Source organism: Pygoscelis adeliae, unplaced genomic scaffold (genome assembly GCF_000699105.1).
Source record: "Pygoscelis adeliae isolate BGI_AS28 unplaced genomic scaffold, ASM69910v1 Scaffold67, whole genome shotgun sequence".
NCBI lineage: Eukaryota > Metazoa > Chordata > Aves > Sphenisciformes > Spheniscidae > Pygoscelis > Pygoscelis adeliae.
In genome coordinates this window covers 2,886,721-2,910,437 of record NW_008825271.1, presented here as the reverse complement: position 1 = coordinate 2,910,437, position 23,717 = coordinate 2,886,721, and the positions used below count along the sequence as shown (strand labels likewise).

General features: G+C 43.5%; 1 protein-coding gene across 1 annotated transcript in view; it reads right to left on the bottom strand.

The window, feature by feature from the left end:
• FAM13A (family with sequence similarity 13, member A) overlaps positions 1 to 23,717 on the bottom strand; it is a 129,197-nt gene that overhangs the window by 4,281 nt on the left and 101,199 nt on the right. Inside the window, exons 10-19 of the mRNA XM_009329823.1 lie at positions 22,777 to 22,927; positions 14,805 to 15,018; positions 14,280 to 14,418; positions 13,070 to 13,151; positions 12,724 to 12,944; positions 11,279 to 11,362; positions 7,015 to 7,110; positions 5,368 to 5,451; positions 1,071 to 1,267; positions 268 to 369 (exon numbers count right to left, since the gene is read on the bottom strand). Of these exons, the coding sequence (XP_009328098.1) occupies positions 268 to 369; positions 1,071 to 1,267; positions 5,368 to 5,451; positions 7,015 to 7,110; positions 11,279 to 11,362; positions 12,724 to 12,944; positions 13,070 to 13,151; positions 14,280 to 14,418; positions 14,805 to 15,018; positions 22,777 to 22,927 (1,370 nt within the window). The remainder of the gene's footprint in view (positions 1 to 267; positions 370 to 1,070; positions 1,268 to 5,367; positions 5,452 to 7,014; positions 7,111 to 11,278; positions 11,363 to 12,723; positions 12,945 to 13,069; positions 13,152 to 14,279; positions 14,419 to 14,804; positions 15,019 to 22,776; positions 22,928 to 23,717) is intronic.

Below are 23,717 nucleotides of genomic sequence, written 5' to 3'. Positions count from 1 at the left end.
CTTTTCACAATCAATCTGTACTTCTGCTTCCCACTGCTTGTCCTAAGACAAAGTTTTCAAAGAGGCTGTGGTCCCCGAAGTTCTTTTGAGGGGGGAGAAGTAAATTCATTTTAGTGGGCAACTGTAATGAATGTGGGTAAAACACTGATGATGATGAAGAAGTATGTAATAGTGAATTCAGGTAACTTTCCATATTTAGAGGTCTTTGTAGATGCCAAACAGATCAGAAGTAGCTGAAGGACAGAGAGACAGCTGAGAAATTATTACCTTCCATTTTGTCGGAAAAAATTATCTTCAAAGTCTCTCAATTTTTTTCTGATTCGCTTTTTCTCTTCCCTGACTTCTTGGAGCTGCTCTAAGAGTTCAGGGCTGTTTGGTTTAAATATAAACAAGATTATACATACGTACACAATTATAACAGGAAACATACAGTAAACCTACAAACGTATGGTAGCACGTATGCCAAGCAATGGAGCTGCTCCTGCAAGCAGCTCTGGCAGCCTGATGTCACTTGCAACAAAAAGCTCTCTGAGGTTAGTTCAGCAAAACAATCATACACTTAAGCTGAAGCCTGTAAGGAGGTCAGGTGTGCATTTCACAATTCACCACTAACTTCTATGAAACTTACTTGCTGAAGATGTGTCTGGTTTTGGTGACTTTTATAGGATCAAGATTCAAAGGTCACGACTTAAGGCTACGACCCGCGTGTGTTTGCATCAGACCTAGGTGCTTGAAACTAGCAAAGCTAGTTCAACTTGACCTCTCCAAAACCTGAAAAACCTTGTAGAGTACAGGGTTGTTTTCATGATAAAGGCTTGCCGCTGGTGAAGTGGAGCTACTATTTAGTGCTAGAATCCAAAGATGTAGAAGTCAAATATCAGTATTGGGACAAGGTAGTTTCTTCCCAAGCCCTTTCATATGAGGGTCTATTGCATTTAAAAATAAAGCGCAAAAACCTCTGACTCAGATCATAAATGGGGGGAAAAAAAAAATCTAGATGCTTTTCTGACAAATCAAATGCTACCTTAGCAAGAAATAACTTTTTGAAGTTGCCTGTGAATTCAACATACATGGATGCTTCATGGAGATTTGAAAGCCCCATATCCTGATTGCTCCTAGATGGCATCTTATCATCCACTGGGGAAACAAAGCCGTCAGCATCATCTTCTAGTTGATCCAAGAAGCTACGCACATTGAAATCTGTTTTCATGGTAATTGTGAAATCCGGCTTCACATTGCTGTCCTCCTCGGACCCCTCCTCTTCCTCCTACAGAGAGGGACAGAGCACCCCCATAACAGAATAGGTTACTGCTTCCCTTCTCAGACACAGGTACCTCCTTTCACCACATGCACTGGGGAACAGATATGAAAAGTGGATAGGCAGAGCAAGTGCTTTAATTGCTATGCAATACAGGACACCAGAAGACCACCAGTACGACACCCTATACCCAAAGCATGTCAGAGAAACTGCAACCACCAACTCAGATTGGTTAATGAGACCCAAGGCAACAAAACTGAGTGGAAAAAATACCTGGGGTTCTTAGCAACCCGTTGCTTTGTTTAATTTATGTATTCTGATGTAAATAAAACCACTTACAGCCATTATGCACGCTGTATAAAGCATACCTGCCATCCTCTATGTTTCCCTCCAAATACACCCGGCAGCATACAGATTGCCAGGTTAAAATGCAAAATATTCTCTCAATAGATGCAGCTCAACAGCTCTCTCTAATGGCTGAATTGAAGACCTCAAATGCTCGTACAGTGATACCAATGAGCTCAGATCAGTCTTTCAATAGCCCAAATGTGGGATATGACTGACTGTACAAGGACTGCTGTTGCTAACGTGTTCCTGACATGAGCTCTGTACCATTCAGCTGGAATAGACTAAAAATTAGAGTGGAAACACTCTGCCGAGCACAACTTCCCCAAAATACATGGATTAATTGGTTGTGTTCAATTTTTTTGCAAAATTTATAGGCACAGGATTTGGAAGTCTCTGCTGCACTTGGTACTTGCTAATTCATAGCGTTCTCAAATGTAGGGCTTGTCCTGCGACACTGTCCAGAAATCATTTGGGTTTTCAAGGAACAGGGCCCAGTTTTCTCTTACTTACAGAGACATCTTTAGAAGGCAGTTTTCAACCTTAATATAAGGAATGAGGCATGAGCATTAGAGGAAGGTAATAAATGCCAGCATGGGCAGTAAGTCTCTTAAATATGTATGTATGTGTATATATATTCATCTTACAACCATGTAACTCTAGCCAGAAAGGATCTAAGCATATGCATATCCTTAAAAGCTTTTGAGGGCTAATATCACTAAAGTCCTTCAAGTGTATGCAAAAATATATTGTTGCACTGGGATCAAAAGAAGCTATTTTCCTTACTTTTTTTCATGCAATTCCTTGTGAGTAGTTCAATTATTCCTAAAAGATTGCTCCCACATTTCAAGCAAAAGGGGGGAAAGTAACACTAGGACCTGGCATAGTCCCATTAAATCCTCAAAGTCAATGATTTATAAATGCATACGTTTACATGAAAACAGAGTTTGCCCAGAGTTTTCTTTTTATGTTAAACCTCTAGGCCATGAAAATGCAATGCAAAGCCACAGGCTGAGAATTACAACCAAGATGGAGGCTTGAGGATGAAAAAAAGATTAGCTGGAGAGAAGTTTTGAGTAATAATAATAACAACAACAATAATAATAATAATAATAAAAGATACAGAGAAGTTTGAAAACATCTCAGGAAAATCTGCAGGGAACTTGTGAAATTTAAAGCAATATTTAGCTTATGATTAGGTAAGACCATTTCTCCAGACATAAATTATATAGCTTAAACAGAAGGCATAAAACAGCAGTCATGTATTGTCCTTAAACCCTGCAAACAACTTCAGGCTGGGCTGGGGAAGGAAGACCATCGTTCGCTGCCATTTACCAGTCTCCAAGCATGCTGTCCTGCCCTGCCCTGCCGGGTAAGGGCAACCAGGACTGAAGCAGGAGAACGCCGATCCTGCTGCGGCATGGAGGAGGATTTGGTAAGTCAATCTAAGCAGTAAAAATGGTACGCTTTATTTTAGGGGAATCTTTCTGGCCCCAAAGGAGGAGCTCCCGTGCCCTTTCCAGGGAGAGCGAGTTGCTTCTGGATTCCCCTTCTGGAGAGAAATGAAAGGGATGATTTTCATAAGCAGTGTGACAAACTGGTCCTGAGGACAGGTGCAAGGCGTAACTTGAATCTGTAAATCTGGCAGCAGTCTCTTCCCCATAGACGCCCATGAGCCTGTCTCACTTGCCTCACTCCAGGGCACCAGCGCGCTGCCCAAGCCAGCAAGGACTACTCCGGCCCAGAGCTCAGGAGCGAGCCTCCTGCCAAAGGAAGCCCATGGGAGGAAAAGAAAGTGTAGAAGTTTCACTTGTTTAGACCTCAGTGCCAAAACACTGCATCTGGCTGTCACAAGACCTCTTAAAGCATTTTGCTGTTTAAAACAAAGGAACAAATTAAAAGGATTCTTACCAAGAATTCAAATGGAAATGGCCATCTAAGGCCTTTGCTTTAAACAAGTGTCACATGGGAATCTTATTTTAAACCTGCACTGGCATTTACACCTTGAACTATAATGAACTTCATTGACTAGATCCATTTGGCTTGTACCTGCTTGGATCTTTAGGCAGTCGTGAGGCATTTAAATTTTCCAGAGTTACAAATATTAAATCTCCAGAGCACCCCATCATCAGCACTCCAGCAAGCAAGCTTCCTGATGATTTTTTCAACACAGACAATATTCAAGATATTTACCAAATGTTTGGTAAAGCTTCACCTCAAACCACCTTTCAAGCTTTTATCCAACTCTCCCAAATGCTTAACCCCCCCTCCCCCAACCCCACAAAATCAAAAAACCTGACAGTGTCAGGGGCTCGTCAATATAGGTAGTGCTCTGCCCACAGTGGACCTATGAAGGGGATAAGTTTTGGGGCCTTTTGGCAATTTCCTCTCTTTAGTTCTGAGCGTAGTTTAGTGCAAAGCTGCCACAGAAATTTCACAGGGCCCCATTTAAGTGTTAATAGGCATGTAAGTGTTAACAGGCTTAAGGCTGTCACCCTGACCTTCAGTCAGAAACCTCTCAAGATTTGTATTCCCTGCAGGACCCTGCTGAGCTGGTGCGATGCTGCCCCGGCGCAGCACCAGCCATGCTGGTCATCAGAGATCACCATAACTGATAGCTGTAAGTTTTGACTCTGGCTGCAAGCATAGGTGAAAAAGAGAGGACACACTGAAAGAAAAAAACAAAACCAAAAATACCCCCCACCAGACCACTATTGCAGATTTGATCCAGCGGTTAGCTAGAAAATACTGAGAACTCAGTGATGATTAACCAGACTCCAAACAGCAGATTAACATCTCCAGTCTGCAATCTGGTTTTAATGAATATGTGCCTTGAATAGGCCATTAATATACGATCTACTGTAATTGCCTAATAATCAAATAATCTTGGATGTCTAGGTCTGCAGTATTTACACCATTAACCAAACTCTGACTGGATAATGGATAAATGACCCAAGTGTGCTGAAGCACTTTTTTACCCTGTAACATTGCAAGGGTAATGAAAGCAAGCCAGGGCCCAGCTCCACGCTGCGTGTCCTGGTCAACCGTTGGACTTCCCTTCTTCTCAGGGGAAGAAGGCCCAATATCGTACCTGTCTTCACCACCAAGAATTACTACCCCATAGCAGCACGAGAAAGAAACACAACAATCCTGCCATCCAAATCTGACCAAGCGTTAACTAGCAGAACAGAGTCGTTCTTACTTCCATCCTCATGTGACTTGGTTAGAAATACCATTCACAAAGTGGTGACAAAGAGCCCTGGATAAAATAAGCACGTGAATGGGAGTAGGTATGGATCCCGTAAGTGCCCCGGTTGGCTCCACGTGCGAGTGTTAGTTTTGTGAGAGCTCATTCCTGCCACGGTGCTGTGTGCAAGCCACAGAGCTTTGGAGTGAGAGAAACTACCGCAAAACAAGTTAGTGTCATTAAAAAGAAAGGAGGAAAGCAAGGAAAAAAGCAATGTACAAAGGTAACTGTGGTTTTTTTTTTAGAAGCAAAATAAAATATATTATGTGCAGGTGGAGGGGGAAGGAGAAGGATGGGAAAGAATGCAAAGCCAAGGAAATACTGTAGTCTTATCTACAACAAGGGAAGAATTCGATCAGAACGGGCGAGGCTTAAAGCAGCTACTGATTTTTCAGGAGGACACTGCAAAAAAATCAACACTGATGGAAAAAAATTATCAATCAATCATTCTCGTTCATTGGTATAAGGGGAAAATTGATGCAAACTGAGCAATTAGTTAGCAGCTGGAGGTCTTCACCTTTATCTCCTTGAAGAAGGAAGCTGTTTCGCCCTCGATAATTGGCTGCAGCAAAGGGCTTCTCCGCTTGCTGGAGGGGGAACCCTGTGACAGGTGTTAACAAGTACGTTACATTATGAACCCCTTTCTCCTCCACCACCTGCTCTCAGCTCATTCTCACCCACACATTCACTCTCAGCTCATTGCTGGACCATCAGGAGAAATCTATTTCTTAAAGAAGAAAAACATGCCCAGCAAACCCCCTGAACCTTGGGCTGTTTTCTCTAGGATGTTGCTTAGCAAAGAACATCACTACCAAACACTTTTAAGAAAAAAAAAGCTTGGATGCTGGAATACTAGCTGGGCAGCAAGTACAAAGTAAAGGCTGCAAGAAAATAATCCCCAGCCCGAGGCCCAGACACACACACATTCATTTGACTGGCTCTCCAGAGCGGCAGTGTAAGCCCAGCTAGACTCTCCAGGTTTGCCTTCCAGGAGCCTGATTTCCCACGAAGTGCCTAATGATGTAGAGATGGATTTTCAAATGCATCCTGCCTCTGCACGAGCCTCTCGCTGTTCTCACTAGAGGGGCTGGGGAAAGCCAGTCTTGTCTCTCCTCTGCTAGCCACTGTGCAATTTCAGTTTTGTGTCTAAACAGGACCTGAGCTCACTTTTGAGAGCTTTCCATTAAACTGCCCATGCACAGCTACATGGTTTCTTCCTTCTGACTGCCAGCACCGTCTTCACAGCACACATTTTGGGGAGTACTTTGCATATTCAAGGAGGAACAGCTTTTTGTTTTAAATGCAGGACCACCTCCCACTATTTGCAGAAAAAAGCCCCACTTCTCAGTGTGACTGCACTGAGTAATGGTGTGCCAGTCCATTCACTTCACTGGCGGTCTATGAAAAGCAGCCAGGACACGAGCGCTGCTTGGGAACAGCAAAAAAAGTAAAGGATCATACATGACAGACAGAGCAAGCAGGAACCATCGTAAAACAAATATCTTTCCATAGACAGACTAAAAGTATTCTGTGTGTATTTTTTAGATCAAGTAATTTTTAAAAAGTGGCCTACATGAGTTGTCTAAAATCAGAGATAGTGCATTTGCCCCCTAGAGGGGTGCATTGGATTCCTTGCTGGTGGCAGTGCCTCCTTGCCAAAGCACCATCTCGAATGAGGGAATATCTACCACTTGCAGATCTCTTTATTACAAATGAAGCGTTAGGAGACTGTTGGCTCTTTCTCTCAGTCAAGGAGACCGGTATCTCCTGTGGGACCCACACAAGTCTGTGTTCCTGACATACAATCCTGTGTAACCAGGCAGCATGGAAGACCTACGGCTCAGAGTGGATTCATAAGGAAAGGGAAGTGAGGCTGTAGCCAAACACAAGATGATGAAATAACAGCAGCAGCCCAATGGAAAGAGGAGAAACAACACAAGGTGAGATGTGCCCCATGGCTCATGGGTGGGCACTAGGGTCCCTTGACCAGCTTTGCCCAACTTCAGTATACCTTTGTCATTGATTCACTTATTTGCTTGGTCTTTGAGTGATAAGGGAGATTGGGACTTGGCCTTAGTGACTGTGTTGTATGCAAAAGTGTGGTGATTCCTGTTTCCTCAGCTGGAAACTGAAGAAATAGCCCCCAAAAGAACGCTCTACTCACAATGATAGGGATGGTGTTGGCTCTGGAGAGGATCTGCTTGACCAAGCGATACCTGTCATACAATGGCTTCATCACCTGTCGTTCATTTTTGGTAACCTGAAAAGGAAAAAGAAGCAAGATCCATGAAGCCTGCAGCAGCTACTCTATAATGCACGTGCCTGCGATCGCTGTTAGTCAGAGGGGACATGAAGGGAATTTCATGAGGATGACAGGTTAGCAGCATGAGCCCTGAAACTGGTAATGCAAGTGCTCACGTATGTTATTGCATCTCCTGACCCAGGTGCCAGATGAAGCAGCATCCAAGCTGTGGGGTGTCTTGTAATGTGGCTGTATGAGACAGGTGATTTAAATGACCAACTTAGGTATCGTATGTCCACAGCACAAAATGACCTGTAGAGGCAGCAGTCTGTGCTTGTAATCAGTCTACCATTATAAGGCACAACATGAAGTCTCCCACCCTTATTCTTGTCGCTGGGACCTCAGAGGCAGTGTTTATGACCCAGGAAAAGAGAAAGGAGCTGCAGCGACTGGATACTGCAATGAAAGGAGACTTTCCCAGGGTAGGTTAAACTACAGATTTCACAAAAGCTGACTTTCCAGCTTTGCTGTTACTCCCAATTTCCTGTCCAAATCAGCAGTTCTTCAACTTTTTAACCCCCTAACCTTCCCCTCCACCCCTCCTCCCAGCAACCTTGCTGGGGAGAAGTTACCACAGAGCTGAGAAGGGATGAAGGTGCCAGGGCTGTGTGGACTACAGAAGACAGAATAGTGCTGTGACACCCACCCCAAACCTTGCTTACATTGCTCTGTCCCTAACTCCACTCCTAGCTGCATGTCACACTCCCTCCTCAGTTTGAGTGTGTTGCAAACTGTGAATGTTCATTTCTGTTTTTCTTTCAGATCCAAGCTAAGCTGAAAATCTCAGTAGTACTGACAGTGCAGGAGAAGGGAAGACCTAACAGACAGTAGCTAGTGTGGGAAAGCAAATGTCTGTCCAACTAATTACTAGTTGTGAGGAAGCTGGGTTTTATTTCTTCAATGTTTTGTTACAGCAGGGTTAGAAAACAAACAAACAAAATACTCAACAGAACCAACCTGATCATCATCTTTCTTTGTATTCAGCACTGTCTGACCCACATCCTATGACTGTCCTTCCGTTAGACCTTTTGTCTAACTTTAGATTATAAAGCTCTTATGAGGTGAAGCTTTAACTGATTCTGATGTCATGCCTATCTGCCTCAAGGCTTTTTACTGCTGCTAATCACCAGAGCATCTGAACAGCTGCCATATAAAAATCAACATCAACAGTGTAAGCCCTAGTGAGCTTTGTACAGTCTCCCTTTCTACAATAGGAATAGGAGGAAAAGGAATACAGCTTGAGACAGGGAGGAAATTTTAAAATGAATCGTCTTTTGTTTTGAGAAGACAATTGAAAGTCAACCTTGAAAGTCTAAGGTTGACTTTCACTAGAGTAAGCTTTCTAAAGCTTTCACACCCTCCCTCCAGAGCAGGAGAGGGTGTTGGTTTTCAAGGGGCCGAAGAGCTGTAAGTATTGCCGGGAGCGGGACTGGCAGGGATGAACTCTAAGAATCTGGAGGTAGCCTCTTCCTCCTGATAACCAAGCCTATTTCCTATGTTGGGGGCAGATGAATAGGGAGGAAGAAGGAGGAAGACCTTTTTATTCCTTTCTGGGTTCAATGCAAACATCCCCAAGCCTGATACGGGGCATACAGATGGGCTGTCCGAGCTCTAGGGCCTGCATGTCCCACACCTCCGAAGCACAGTCAGGCTCCAATACCCGACAGCCTCAAGCTGGCTGTTCACTGAGTAAGCAGCTCACATGGATTAGAGGGATGTGAGCAGCATCAAACAACTCACTCAGCCCTCTCTGTATTGAATTTCTTGTTGATGTGTCTGCATTCAATTGCACTGGCTAGAAAGTTGCCTCCAACTTTGGATGTTTCTCTGCAACCAATCAAGCATACAGCTGGAGAAACTGGGTAGCCTATATATGTTATATTATTCCTATCTTTACTAGGTTAGCAGTTAGTAGAACAGGAGGCACAGCACTACTGTTGGCTTAGACAGCCTTTGTTACTTAAAAAAAACCCAACTATGCTGAGGCTGAGAACCAAACCTTCAATTAACAACCTATGAAAGTCAATAAATAGCGCTGTTCTGTACAGAAAAATAAACATAAGCCTTGGAACAGGCAAAAAATCCTTAGGTATGCTGAAGAATGAAAAAAAGAAATGACATGCTTCAGTGTCTGAATATCAGTATGGAGGAAGAATACAGAGAATTAATTTAGGCATTGGAAGTTAAGTGTACGGGGCCTGAGTCAGCCCTGCAGACTTTCACCAGCACACTTCACAGAAAGCAGATCCTGAAAGAAAACTTTTAGCACATGGGCAAACTGTCTCACTAGGTAAACATAAGTAATACCAGCAAAACCCGAGTATATTTTGGGAGAACATCAAAATGCAAAAAGACTGTTGGAATAATGGAGCCTTTGACACAACTCTGGGGCATGCTCCACATGGCAAAAGAGCAGCAGCCGAGGAACAGACCATTGCTTGCATTGTTAGAGCAGCTCAAGAATTTCTGCAGAGATGGACTTTTTGGCTTAACTAAAACAGTTCAGTTCCACCTTTGCAGGTTCATCTATCACTGGTGCAGAAAGACCCAGTTGCACAATAACTCTGAGCTCCATTGTTTTTCTTGTTTAGTTAAATATCTTCAAGAAAAAAAAATACTTGGCTGAACTATCCCCATTCTCCTCAAGCTCTCAGTACTTTTCCACTGCTGCAGTGCCAGGAGCTGGGAACAGCAAAAGCTGATCAGCTGCAGTCTTCCTCGCCATGCAGTTCAGTGTTGCTAGGTATAGACTGCTTACTTAAAAACACATTAAAAAGCAGTTGTATAAATAAAGCATCAGAAAGGGGAGGAAAAACAAAAAGGTATGCTGACAAGCTAGGCTTTGGGCTTGTTCTCTTTTTAAACAGATTTAAGTGAGTTCACTTCAACGAGATGCCACCTATTGATTTATATCATTGTAAAAGCAGCAAAAGTAGACTCGGTCTCATGGAGAAGACGGGGAAGGTTAAGTGGATTCCCTTGTGCTGGCCTTTTGCTATTTTACACAAGAATAAAACTGCATGTCCTCTCATACAACTATGCTGTTTTCAGCTGCTGGTATATGTTACTGTACAATATTAGCACTCCATGAAGGCTTTTAAATAAATTAGTGAGACTTTTATAAAACATGGGACAAAGGAGGAAATAATTCAGGAGCAAAAGGAAGGAAGAGATCAGAAATCCCATGCAGCAGCAGAATGACAGATTTGTCAGCGGCACTAATCAAGTACTCCTTATAAGCAGTAATTTGCTGCTCCCAAGCCACTGCTCAAGGGATTAGCACCACTCTGAAATTAAGTTGCTTTACCTATACAGCTGGTAGCAAAGATTATAGTGTCATCAGTGAAAGAGGAGGAGGGCCTGGAAGCCACCGTGTTTCTGCCACAGCAGGGATCAACAGGACACAATGCTTAATTCTCTGTCTTCACAAATAATTTTCCTTTGTTAAGATCAAATGTGCAAGAAACCTCATGCCCTTTGCTTCCACTGGCACATGGAAAAAACCATCCGTTTCTCAGGGGAAGAATGAAATCTCCTCTCAACTTATGCTGTGATGCTCAGGAGACAAACTGTTTCATGAATCCTTTGGCACAAGAGGATTGTGCAAATAGCAAGGCGCAGGTGCCTCCCTGCAAACAGCAAGGTGCCGGGAAAAACATGCTATAGCTCCTCTAAGAAGGAGCAATGTATGCACACCTGTCTTCCCAGTTAGCCATTAATACTAGCAAATTGCAAAATTCCTGGCTGCATGGAGGACCACACACTATTCCTGTGCAGACTGTGTCCCCAGCAAAGCTGGTGAGTCTGCTGGGCCACAAACTGGACGTCTGTGGATCCCGACAAGCGTGATGCCAAAATAACACACGTTCAGCCTCATTCAGACTGTAGGCTCGGCCCTACAGGTATCAGCCAAGCCCAACGCTGCGTGCAGACATCACCTTGCTGAGAACAGACTCCTCAGTAGCAGTGGTACTGAGGGATCAGGCAGGTGGATTAGAGGATGCACGTGTGGTTTGAACAGCAAGAAGTTCCAGTGACTGTGACATCAAAGGAGCATTAGGGGGATCATTTACCACAGACAAAGACATATAAAGATGTACTTTGAAAAAAATGCTGCTGTACATACCGGTCTGCCATGAATGCTTTCGTAATACAGCAAAGCTTTTTGAAGAGCCACTTTTTCAGCTGCTATCTGATCTCTTGTCATGTCCTATGAAAAGTAGCACAGAGAGAGAGGAGGAAGAAAAAAAAAAAAGTCAGATTCCTGGACTCAAACAATACCAATCTGCAGCCTAACCAGTCATGTCATTTTGTCATTAATGTTTTGAAGACTCATCTCTGTCTTCCAGTGCTCTTTTCCCAGCTCTATTGCCAAAGAGACTGTTAATGTGAGTGGCACCCTATGCACAATGCAGGCAGATTAAAACCATATAAACTTTGCATATGAAGGTGTTTTATGTACATAAGGGCGATTTATCAATTATCAGCGTGCTTTGAAAAAACAACGGTATGCAACTTTTAATGCTGGTGGCTCTTTTTCAGTTAAGATCCGAAGTGTAAATTCTACAACAAAACATTGTTCTTTCTTTTTCTCCAAATCTGAGACAAGCCCCAGTACCTCTTGCAAAGCTTGCCATCTTTGCTGTGACTACCACAAACACACTTTACCAAGAACTGAAGCGCAGTCAGTCTGCCTCCTCCTGCCAATTCTGCTATGGAGTGAAAAACTCTGGCAGACAGGCTGAGGGGACCAAGCCAAAAAAAGGGCAGACAGTTGGAGAACACTTCCCTAAGTTTGCCAGAGATCCCCCACTGAACTTGCCTGACACCGAGCCTTCTCTCTCTATCACAGCACCAAATACTATCATAGGCCCTCTTTAAATGGCCAGGCTGTGGATTCTTGCTACCGTCAGAAAACAGCCAAACACACACTGTGTGTATCATCTTCTTCTGTAGCTCTAGTAAACAAAGATAATGCTGTCTGCCCCTGTCTTACAAAGCACTGCACAATTTACATGTTAGCAGACTCAAGGACTTCACTAACAAGGCTGCCCAAACCTCTGGAACTAGCAACATCAGACACAAAGACCTCCCTGCTGATAACCCTCAGAGAATACAGCAGCTTAGAGAGTTCAGTATGAAACTCTGAAGAGCAGCAATTTTATTGCTGCCCCGATACAAGAGCATTCAGCTTTGGAGTGAACTAGAAGAAAACAGATGACCCAATCTCCAGAATCACTGGAAGACTCAGAATTTGCCAAAAGCCTTTGGACAGAACAACAAAAATAGCCAAATACAGGGCAGGGAATATTGTAATAATTCAGAAATGTTACTTGGAATATACAAGCATCAGAAAAACAACACACAATGACATTCAATAGAAACTGAGCTCTGGAAAAAAAATTGGATACTAAAGGCAGAGGGAAAGAAACTAAAGCAAGTGAGCCAGGAGTAAAGGTTGTAGATTTTGTGACAAAACTTAGAAGACCACAGGGCTTTCACAAGTGACTGTGCAGGCACGAGTCACCTACTTGTACTTAAAGGCCTAAATCTGATCTGTCTACACTGTACCTTGATATCTTCAGGTCGGTTTGTCTCTGTTCGTTTTTCTTGAAGCTTCTTCTGGATAGAATCAAGGGTCACTTCCACGGCAGGCTTGGCAGATTTATCTGACAGGTCTTGCTTCTTGTCATCATCCTTTTCCAGCTGAGAGCCGAAGCTCTTGGGGAGCGTGTTGCTCCGCTGACGCACAACAGGGCCAAGGTCTTCCTCCGATATCTTCAGTTTTGATTCTAAACAGGGACATTTGGGGGAAGAAGAGTAATTTTTCTTTTTTAAAATGTGACAGTGACAGGATCGCTGCCTAACATCAAATTTAAACGAGGCAGAGTCCAGCTGCCCAGCGGTGGCTGCTCACCTTTAAGTTGCTTTCGGAATTTGGCCAAATCATTTGTCCATTTGAGCACTTCAGGGTTGGCTGCTTTGTCGCTGTGGGAAGGCTGGAGGAAAGAACAGTCATGCTGAATCTGTGTTAAACCAACAGGAGAGGCCCACTGAAACAAGCGTGTGTCACAGAAAAAGGTACAATAGAATTTGGACCTGGCATAGAGCATGGGCACTGGCTTCTGACCGGCACCTGCATACCTCTGACCAGCTCATTTCAAACCTTGCTTTAATTGCTCCTGCCTGTCACAACACTGTCTCTTAGGGGAATCATGAGATTGGTTTTCTTTTTAGAAAACACAAAGCTTTTGATAGCAAACATTAAGTTGTAGAAGTGGCTCAGAGGGCCAGATGCACATTGGAATCCTTGTGCCTATTGTTTCCTAACAAGAGGGCACCTCCAAAATAGAGGAAGTCTAGCATGAACTGTTTGAGGAGTGGTAGGATGCATGTATCCACACCAAAGGCTGCCTTACATCCAAAGACACCAAAATAACCCAAATGCTAGGCTACAGCAAGCTCTGAGCATTTCTTCCAGCCTTTCCTACTGCAGGCAAGATCCTTTCAGTACAATCCTTTGTGGTTTAGATCACCAACAAAGATGCACACATGCAAAGCTTTAGTTCCTTAAAAAGCTTTCTGTGCATCGGAAGGGCATGTCAGGAATACTTAGAGTACAGTACACTGCTACTGCTCAGCAGCACTTGCCTGTGGTTCCTTGCTCAGGAGTAAAGGTGGCTGCTCTCTCTCCTCTGCAATGCCCTGGTGTCCTGGGATTACCATCATGCAAATGAGATGCACAATTGTGCTTCCCATAAGCTGAACTTGAATAAATACACAGAAGTTTAACAGAGCTATTCCTACACACTGAGTGCGTGCTTTTGGCACGCTGTCTTAAGCGGTGATCAAAATCCTATGAGTTTATTAGGCTCTCTCTTGTGCTAGTAGTGACAGTGATAGTATCACTCTTGTGATAGTACATAATGCCTGGAAAGGTAATTTGCTTGGTATGGATACACATTTTCTTTTTTTGGGCAGCAGCTTTTTTCTTTTCTTCTTTTTTTTTTTTCTTTCTTATAAAAGCTTTCAAGTCCTCTGTACGTTTGACAGACTTCCTTGATGTCCGTTCCCTTTGTTGCTAATGCATACCTCTCCATACAAATGGTTATCTCCTAGAGACTCACTCTGTATTTCCTCTCCTCTTCAAACTTGTCCTCAAATCTCCTGATCTTTTTCTTCAGTCCCTGAATCCTCCGGGTGAGTTGCGCAGGGGTAAGGTCCTCTCTGTCATCTTCATAAGATCCCAAAGATGAACTCCGCCTCCTACCAAGAGCAGAGATTGCAGGAAGAGCTTATCCAAACAGCCACAGTACATCTTAATGCAGAGAAGGCCACTTAAACTTTGTGTAAATAAAGGCAAATCCCACAGAAGTGAGAAAGCTATGTTGCTACTCTGTAATGACAGATAGCAAAAGATGCTGTAATAGCCTCTTTCAGCAACAGCAACTCCCTAGATATTAATTCACAAACCCAGAAACGATTAGTTACCAAGAACTTTTCTAAAAATATCAGTTTCCTGTCGGTAGGAACAGAAACCCAACACAGCATAGCTACCTGGCATATGTGATCCAAAGAGATGTTGCTTGATGCAACTGTGCAAACCCTTTACAGCTGGGTGCGAGAGTCAGCACAAGCAAATCACAACCCACCTCATGAAGGAATGAGAATTGGGAGGAGAAGGAGGCACTTCTGTATCATCCAGGTACTGTTGGCTCTGTCCATAGGCATAGAAGCGAGGGGACAGCATAGGATCGCTGTCCTCATCCAGAAGCTGGCGAATTAAGCGACCGGCCTGCGGGGAAAGGCGAGCCTCATCTGAGTCTAAGCCGTCTCGCTGCCATGAGGAAAGAGCAGGGATGGGCTCTGGGAACAGTAAGACAAAGGCTGGTTTTATCGTTTTTGTTTTACATGTACGACAGACTCCAGGCAACTTCTCTAATGAGCCCTGACCCGTTCGTCCTGGACCACGATTCCTTGTCGTCAGGCATTCTCTGGGTCATTACTCACATCTGCCCAGAGTGCGAAGCAATGCAAAGCATTGCCTGGGCATAGTGGGTACTCTACACAAACATAAATAATCTCCTAAGGTGCAACAGAAAACTACACAAAAGTTGGCCAGTAATTACCACAGACTGACACCAAACGAGGCTATCGCCAGCCAGCACCTTTGAGGAAAAAGTTATGCTGGACAAGAGAGAATTATTGGCACATGGCAGTATAGAGGAGGCAACTGGATTACAAGAGGATTTTTTTCAGTTTCAGGATGTACAAATGCTGTAAATGAATAGCATATTAATTGTCCTCCCATAGCCTCCATCCCTTCAATACAACCCTGTTGCCCGCTATTGGAAATTCAAAGACTAGGAGTAAGCATAGGTTCTTCTAGTCTGCAAGGAAAAGGTGTCTCACATTACTACCTGTTCCACAGGGTGTCTAGCCTGCAAATTAACAATTATGGTAATATGGTCTGAGTTTCCCTCCCCCCTTTTCTCTTTCACATGCAATCCTGCTGCTTAACCGCATGGTAGAAAAGTGAGGAAATCTTCGGTCCCCTGGACAATCTAACCAACTGGAAGTAAAAGCAATGTTCTACAGGGAGATGGTGGAGTGGGAGAGAAAGGAAAACCCAACTTAGCATTGCTGATTAGCATAGTGGAGCCCATGGAAAGCAATTGCCTCAATCTTGTGATCACTCCTTCCAGATGCCATAAGGAGTCTAACGTTTTGTGTTCAGATAGTTTACTAAGCTGATTTGCATGCTCCTACTTAGCACCACAGGATTAGACAGTTTAAGAGCCAGGCTTTGAACTTATAAATCTAACAAATAGTTCTAGAGTCAAGTAACAAAACAAAAACCTTATAGAAAGCTCCCAGACCAGTTGCAGAGCTATGGACTCATTATTTCCCATGCCTAGTGCGTCTACTCTTCCTCCACGAAGAAAAGGGGCTTTTGAAGTGATCAATTTTTGAATAAAAAGCAGCATTTCCTTTTGCTGAACAAGGTTAACATTTTCTTAGCTCAGAATGGATTGCATGAGGATTCCCTTACAGAACCCCTACGCTGTTTAATATTCCCCCCCATGTACAATTCGGACAGCGCAAGATCATCCACAATTCAGTAATGACAGGCTCAGTGGTATTTTGCCTGTAAACAGCATCAAACGATGCTCTCCTCCTCTTCCCTTCTTCTTTAGTGCATGAATATAAATGGCACGCCTCTGCTTAGAGGTTGGTGCTGCATGCAAACTGATGCGTTGCTCTGAATGGGATGGCTGGAGGTTTTTGCATAAGAGCCTCTCGCAGGTGTTGTGACAAGCGAAGCACGTACAAGCCTGGCTCACAGAGGCTCCTTCGATGAGGTGTGCAAGTCCCAAGTGTATGTAGGCTGTTTTGCCATGGATTGGAAAGCTTATGCAGCCTGCACTTCTCTCAGTTAATTTCTGGAACCAGTTTTCTCCAAGCTGCATTCAACTTCGGCAGTTCCTAATACCTGAAATATTTCGCTCAAGGAATCTTATAAGAAGGGAGGTGAAACGAAGGGCAAACCCTTTAGCCAAACTGAGACACTTTGGTGTCGCACACTTCCCAGAATCCCTCATGATTTCAGGAAGGTCCTCACAAGATCTCTCGTAGCAAAATGAAGGCTAATAAAACAAAAGGAACAAATCTGATACATTTTCAGGAATGAAGTGAAGTGATGCACGTGATTCTTCCAGACATCTCTCACTTCCTATTTTTGGAATACACTCTCACCCCCAAACAGAATTTGCTCTTGGAAATTGTTAAATCACACCTCCATGGGATTTACATAGATGGAATAAACTAAGAAGAAATCAGCAGCATATTTAGCAGTAACCAAATTAAGCTCCTACCACACCATCTAACAAAGCCATTATTAATCATGCACGACGCATGTGACTTTGTCCCAAGGTGGATTTATATACCAGATAGCATGCGACATTCAGGGAATTGCAATGGCTCAAAGAGCCTCTGATCAAACCCCAAAAGACAGCAAAGCACTTTATGCAAGCTAGCGGAAACTGAGGTACGTGTACTTTCTATTTTGTTGATTTCAAAATACTGCCCAAAAATAGAACCTCACATTCCAAAGGAGAAAGTGTTAAAAAGGAGAAGGAAAGAAAGTCCTAAAAGGAAAAAACAAATTTGAGACCTGACAGAAGAAATGGCCGCTACAGAAAATCAGATGTTTTTAACCCTTGCTCCTGAAAGGCCTGGCTCTATGGGTAACTTGTTTCCCTTGCTGACTCTAAGTATTTAGAAGAAAAAAAATCTCATCTGAACACAAAATGGCTAACCCCCCCAGAAAGAGACACAGTAATTAATTAGGGAACGTATTTAGGTATGTAGAATTATGGATTTTATCTACATCAGATCACGAAGTGGACCAGAGCTGTAGTCCAACTGCCTACTCTCTCATACTGGCCAGGTGCCCAGCGCTTCAGCTGGAAGCACTGGAATTGCTGGGTTGCACAAATACACAGGAACCCGCTAAGGGTAAGCTGCCGCTTTTTCTGACAGTGCACAATCAATCAATTCCCGTTTAAACAGAATACATAGTATCTTTTGTTACTCATTTATCCAAGATAGCTATCAAACTGTTGAGCCTTTTCTGAAGGCTGCTAAATTCCTGGACTTAATGGTTCAGGTTTGAAGTATCTGCTATCGGGATTAATGTTGTCACCCTTTCCCCTTTCTGCTAGTTGAAGAATAAGGAATGTAAGTGTTTTTGCCTTTTCTTTGCCATTGACTTGACAGAGCAGTTACCCTTATTCATCTTCTGCCTTGAACAGATCTCTCTTGCTCAGAGAAAACTCAGTTTTCTACTCATCTCCACATTCTTTCCATGTACTATTTTTTCCCCCATTTTCCATAATGACAACCTTTCATGAAAAAAAATACTTGGGAATATTTAACCACCATGGCTGTACCAGTGCAGAGAAAGGGTGGAAAAATTTTCTATTTCTTGGTCAGACTCTCAACGCATTTCTTTTAGGTACGCCTTTTCTAAGTTGGCGCTGAAGAAGTGAAATATGCTGGTATTGAGCCTGCAGCCCTTCAGAAGTGCTGCACTCCCTCTTAAAATCCCATAACCAGCTAATCTTTCAACAAAGCTGTCAGCCATCTGCCAGGGGTTGTTCTGCAGAACTCTGTAGGCACACATACGCCTACAGCAATACAACCTCTCTGCAACCTGCCACATAGAGGGCTGGAGATACTAATAAACCTGTATCATGCGAGAAGGAGGAAAGATTAATTGTATCAAATTGGTGTATTATTGGTGAGCTCCAAGCTGTCTTGCTGACAAAAACTGACTTTTTTTATCATTACATTGTATATTTGCCACAGGGTTACTGGGGGCTGTAGGGCCAACAGAGGGGCACCCACCCACACATCACACCTGAAGTGCAGCCCGCTAAATGCCATGGGCATCTCCTGTTTCCCTCTCTGCAGCCACACCGCTGATACATGCTGCTAACACTGCTTTTACACACACCCATCTGACAAACAAAGGAGGCCAAACCTTAGCTGCTGTAAACCCAAGTAGGTCCGGAGGGAATAAAAAGCCTAAACTAATTACAACACCTGAGGTCCTAGTATTAAATCCCACTTGAAAGACCCCAGAAAGATGTCTCATAATGAAGTGAATAAAGCAATTTAAAACTCCAAAACATTCACTAGCTCAGTAACAACCTATTTTACTCATCTTATAAATGTTTGAAAACATCCTTGTTTGAATACATCAGGAGGTATTCGTCCTACGTAGATCAAAAAGAATGGCCAAAATAAAGTGCTACCACGCCTTTTCAGTTAGTGAGATGACACATCTCTCAGCTAGCAAGCCAACTTTGTATTTTGTTTATAACATCATAATAAACAACGAAAAAATACATTTTAAAAATACTGATGCTATAAAATAAAATCAGTAAACAATGCAATTATCCTTTTCTACTCATAGTAATAAAAATGCAGTGTTTCATCACCTTTTGATTTCTTATGCTACAGTGTGTTACACACAAATACACTGATGTATCGAAGTCCACAGTGTTAGGAAAAAAAAAAATCTAAATCCAGCTTCCCTGTTGTGATACTCTTTGGATTTTTTTGTATTACTATTTTTTTCACGGGAAAGTATCAATTAAGTCATTGTCAAAACTATTTGTAGATCAGCTTCACCCTCAGTGTCTCAGTGCTGCAATACTTGAGTTCTCAACACAACTCAAATTGTGTTTTAAACTTCTGCTTTTATTCTTTTTTTTTTTTAAGCTTGAAAGTTTGCAGGAAAATGTCCACTGATTGTTTCATAAGTGCTTGTTACTGCAAATCCTGCTTGAAATCTCATCTACAGAACTTTTTTTAAAATGTCAGTAATCAGGCAACGTAGGCAGCAATCACACGCATTGTATCGATTCACTGAACTGCCTGTTCAGCTCCAAGCTGCTGACAGGGCCAGCCGCTGTTATGGAGAGCAACATACTTCCAGATTTTCCTTGTGGGCGGGATAGCAAGTTCTGGACTTGAATTAGAAACATTTGGTAAGAAATCTGCACTGTAGTGCTGGACCGTGAGAGAACACTCTGACCTCCTTGCTCACAGCAGTCAATTCAAATGTAATCCACAACAATTAAAAACCTTTGCTATGGAAGTAGCTCTGAAAACGCTTGCTCGCAAGCCGCCTCAGCTGGCACCAACTGACTGGCTTAGCAGTCGAGCCTAGCAGTCAGACATCCCAGTTCACAGAGACAGTTCACGGTTCACACCCAGCCTGAGAATAAAACTATTTGATTTGCATCCGCCAAATGCACACTAGTAAAATACTTCTCTCGGACCAGGGGAAATGCACCTAGGTTAAGTGTTCAGCACTTGAATTTGGTTGGGGCACTGCTCACACCCTGCGTACTACATCAATAGCCTGACAATTACTACACATATGCCCCTATATGTAGCAGGTAAGGCGGATGCAGAAAGCAGGCATGTGGCAGAGTGTGAGCCTATGCACTGGAGGAAGCGGGAAGCAAATTTCTCTGTCCTCTCTCTGTTCAGCTTTAGGTAAAGGGAACATAGCCTGGAGAATTACAGCAAATCTCTCCTCTTGTGTACAGATTTGACTATGCTGTGAACCTTAAAAAAAAAAAGAAAAAAAATCTGGTAAAAATTACTTCTAGCATAACATAAAAGGCAGGGAGCCCTGCCAGCTCACCTGGCAGCAGTTATCACAGTTCTGTGCCCCTGTATGAGGGTTTTTAAGGCAGCTCTGGTCTTAATATGATGGAGAGTCTGCCTGAGTGACAAATAAAAGCTAGTCAATGGACAAGGTTGTCTTGCATAATTTTGTGCCCATTCTTCAAGGCCCTTTCCTAACATTTGATGGAGGCAGTGACAGCTACAGCTGAAGGCAACCCCTCATCACAAGCCATTTGTGAAAGGCCTAGCAGTTGCCCTGGTCACTAGATGCTCTGTATCTCCTGTAGTGTGATACAGAGGACCCTGCCCCCAAAAGTCAGCTCAACTATGTCCCGAAGGAATGGGTAATTTCCTGAGAGATGGACCTACCAAATTTGCTACAGCAAAGCAATAAATAACTCGGTGTTACTGCATTTGGAAGCACAGTCCTTTCCCTTTTCACTGGGGATGCAACCAGAGCTGCGGCACAGATGCTGAAGAGACGTGTGAAGGTTTGAGCGACACAGGCTGGCAGGGGAAGCGAGGCTGCTAAAGCTGTGGATGAGTGGTACAACCCTGCCTTGCAAAGCCAGTCTCAGTGACAGACTGCCATTAGCTGCAGAAGCAGTCTGAGAGTTGATGTTAACATCTTCCCCTTCCCAGCTGCTGTGAGCTTGATTTCACATCCACAGCTAGAAAAAAGTCCTTGCTGAGACACAGAAGGCACCATTTTGCTGCTCTTTCATCTGCGCCAACAAAATGGTGATTCTGGAAGGCAAGTACTTTAGATGACATCTCTCTCACCCCAGACAGCTGATTCTTTTGCAACTGCCCACCTCCTCCTCTTGTGAAATACATGTGAACAGAATGGAGGAAGGAAGAATCAGAGAGAAGCACTCTTCAAGCACAGTCACACATGCTCATAATCCTGCTTCATGTTTGCAGGGCAAGAAAGCTAGAATCCAAACATAAGAGCATGCCTACGAAGAGGGAGTTGTACCAAAGGTACAACTTATTTCATATGATGGGAAAGACTCTGGCAGACAGAAAGGAGCTGTGTTCTCCCCTTCATGCATTCATATGACTCCCATTAGTAGCCCAGGAACTAAAAAAAAAGTGTCATTATTTCCAAAGGTTCACATGACGGCTGAAGCCACACATCACCTCTGAGAACACAGACGTGCTCACCCTGGCTCGAGACCCCGTGGGGCAGTGCTAATTAGCATCTCAGCAAACACATAAAGCGATCAAGGCCTCCTGGGAGCCCTTCCATGGCACTTTGATCAGCCATGCTGCACATGTGGTGATACCATCCAGGGAATCCCCACCTAGCAAGCAAGTGGAGAAATTCTCTCCCATCATGGTCACTAGTTGCCTGGCTGAATCAAAGGCCGCCACGGCTGCGGGTTTTCTTTACTCATGCCTGAAGTGTCATAACTACTCCCCTCCTAGAGGGAAAGGCAAAATATGCTAGGTCACGTACGCTGTGGAGGCAGGAGCAGAGAACTGAACTTCTCAGTGTTCCTCAGAGATTGTTTTTTTAGAGCAATATATTAGTTACACATTTTCCCTCTCTGGCTTTATTAAAATGCCATACTCACATTTTCCTGTTTCTTCCCTTCCCCTCTTCCACTTCTAAAGCACAAACTGACAGAAGAATTCTTGCTTGTACACAGAGACATACTCAGTAATTGGAAAAAGGTTTGATCCCAGAAGTGCTGGACACCTTCAAGTAACCTGAATTTCAAATCAAATTGAGGTTTGTGGCACCCACAGAGTTCCCCCAGATTTCCCACTCTTAAGTGAGTCAGCGCAAACAGCCAGCCAAGCATGCACTCTGGAGATGAGAGCTAAGAAACAGTATTAAAATAATTTAAACCACATGCAATTTAACACTGCTGTTCGAGCTGGTGATCAGAATTTTTTCACAGCATACATAAAAAAAAAAAAAGTTGTTTGTAAGAGCCATCAAAAGGCAGAGTAGCAGATAGACAGCCTTTTTTCCAGCTGTGCTTTTCAGATCCAAATCATTATTTCCAAATAGTGACTGAAGTGGAAGAAAAGGCAGAAAGAAGAAGTTCCTTTTAGACTGTGAAATACCCAGTTTCTTTGAAGTGTAGGGCAGCCTAGCTTAATACTCGAGTGACCAGGCACCAAGAAATAAGTTATCCTGAAACACTCAGGGACTTTACTAAACAGCACATGAAAGTAACTTCAAGAATAAAACAATTAATTTTCTTCCTCTAAGTGACAATTAGAATTGGTACCCATCCAGTATTTCACTTCCAGTTTCTCAAGACTTTCAGTTCCATATTCAGGACAAAATTGCTTTCCTGTTGTTTTTGGCAAGGGAACACGATCACATAAAGATATACTCAGCCCACTCAGGTTTCCCTCTCTCTCATTTCACTCATGCGACCAGCCATCACACAATCCTACCTTCCCAGTTGTTGTCATCACACAGCGCTGTCAAATCCAGCCGAGGCACTTCTGACACAAAGCTGTTTTCCTGATCATCAGCATCTTGATTTCTTTGCAACTTGTTTTCAGGAATGCTTGGATGCTCTTGAATCTTCATACTTGAAGTCAGCTATATTCCCATACACCCACAGAAATGAGAGAGAAAAAAAAAAATGTTTCAGGAGGCAGAGGAGGAAAAAACCACCCTGCAGTCACAGCAGCAGTAAGCTCACGCCTTTAGCTAAAAAGATCGAAACAAACAGACCCTGACGTTTCCAACTCCAAATCCAAATCCCCTGCTCGGTGACCCCTATGTACTAATTGCTCACTCACACCGGTAAAAACATCCGTCCATCTGCCTTCCTTGAATTTTTCCTTCTTTAGAAAGCCACTGCAAGTTCCTGAGACTGCCTGCCCTGAAAACTGCATGCAGCTGAAAAAGCCTTCGGTAATCGATTGGGATGAAAAGGGAGGGAGGAAGGCGGGGAGAAAGGGAGAGAGAAGGGCTGGCTGCGTACACTTCCTACAGGAGTGCAACTCCTTGGAGCAACAACAAAAACGCTGCTGCTGTTGTAAGGCTGTAGCAATATGGTGTCTTCTAAAAAGCAGGCACTGGAGCTCCTGAGGTAGCAGACGCAGACAGCAAGCAGTGCAGGCTACGTACATGAATGCTCTCATGCAGGCTGTGCTGGCTCAGATCAATTAGTGCCAGCTAAGCTGTGCTGGCTGCACATTCCCTGATTTCCTGTGGTTGTTTTCTAGCTGGGCGTGGGGAGAGCAGAACTATTTATGGAGGAGCTCTGGGTATTAAAGCAGTGTTGCGCAAATCCAAACGGCAGTGGGGTTTGGCATCTCAGCTCGAAGCAGTGTGGACTCTGGGAAAAAGCCAAAAAATTCACACAAGCATCCAATGACTTGGG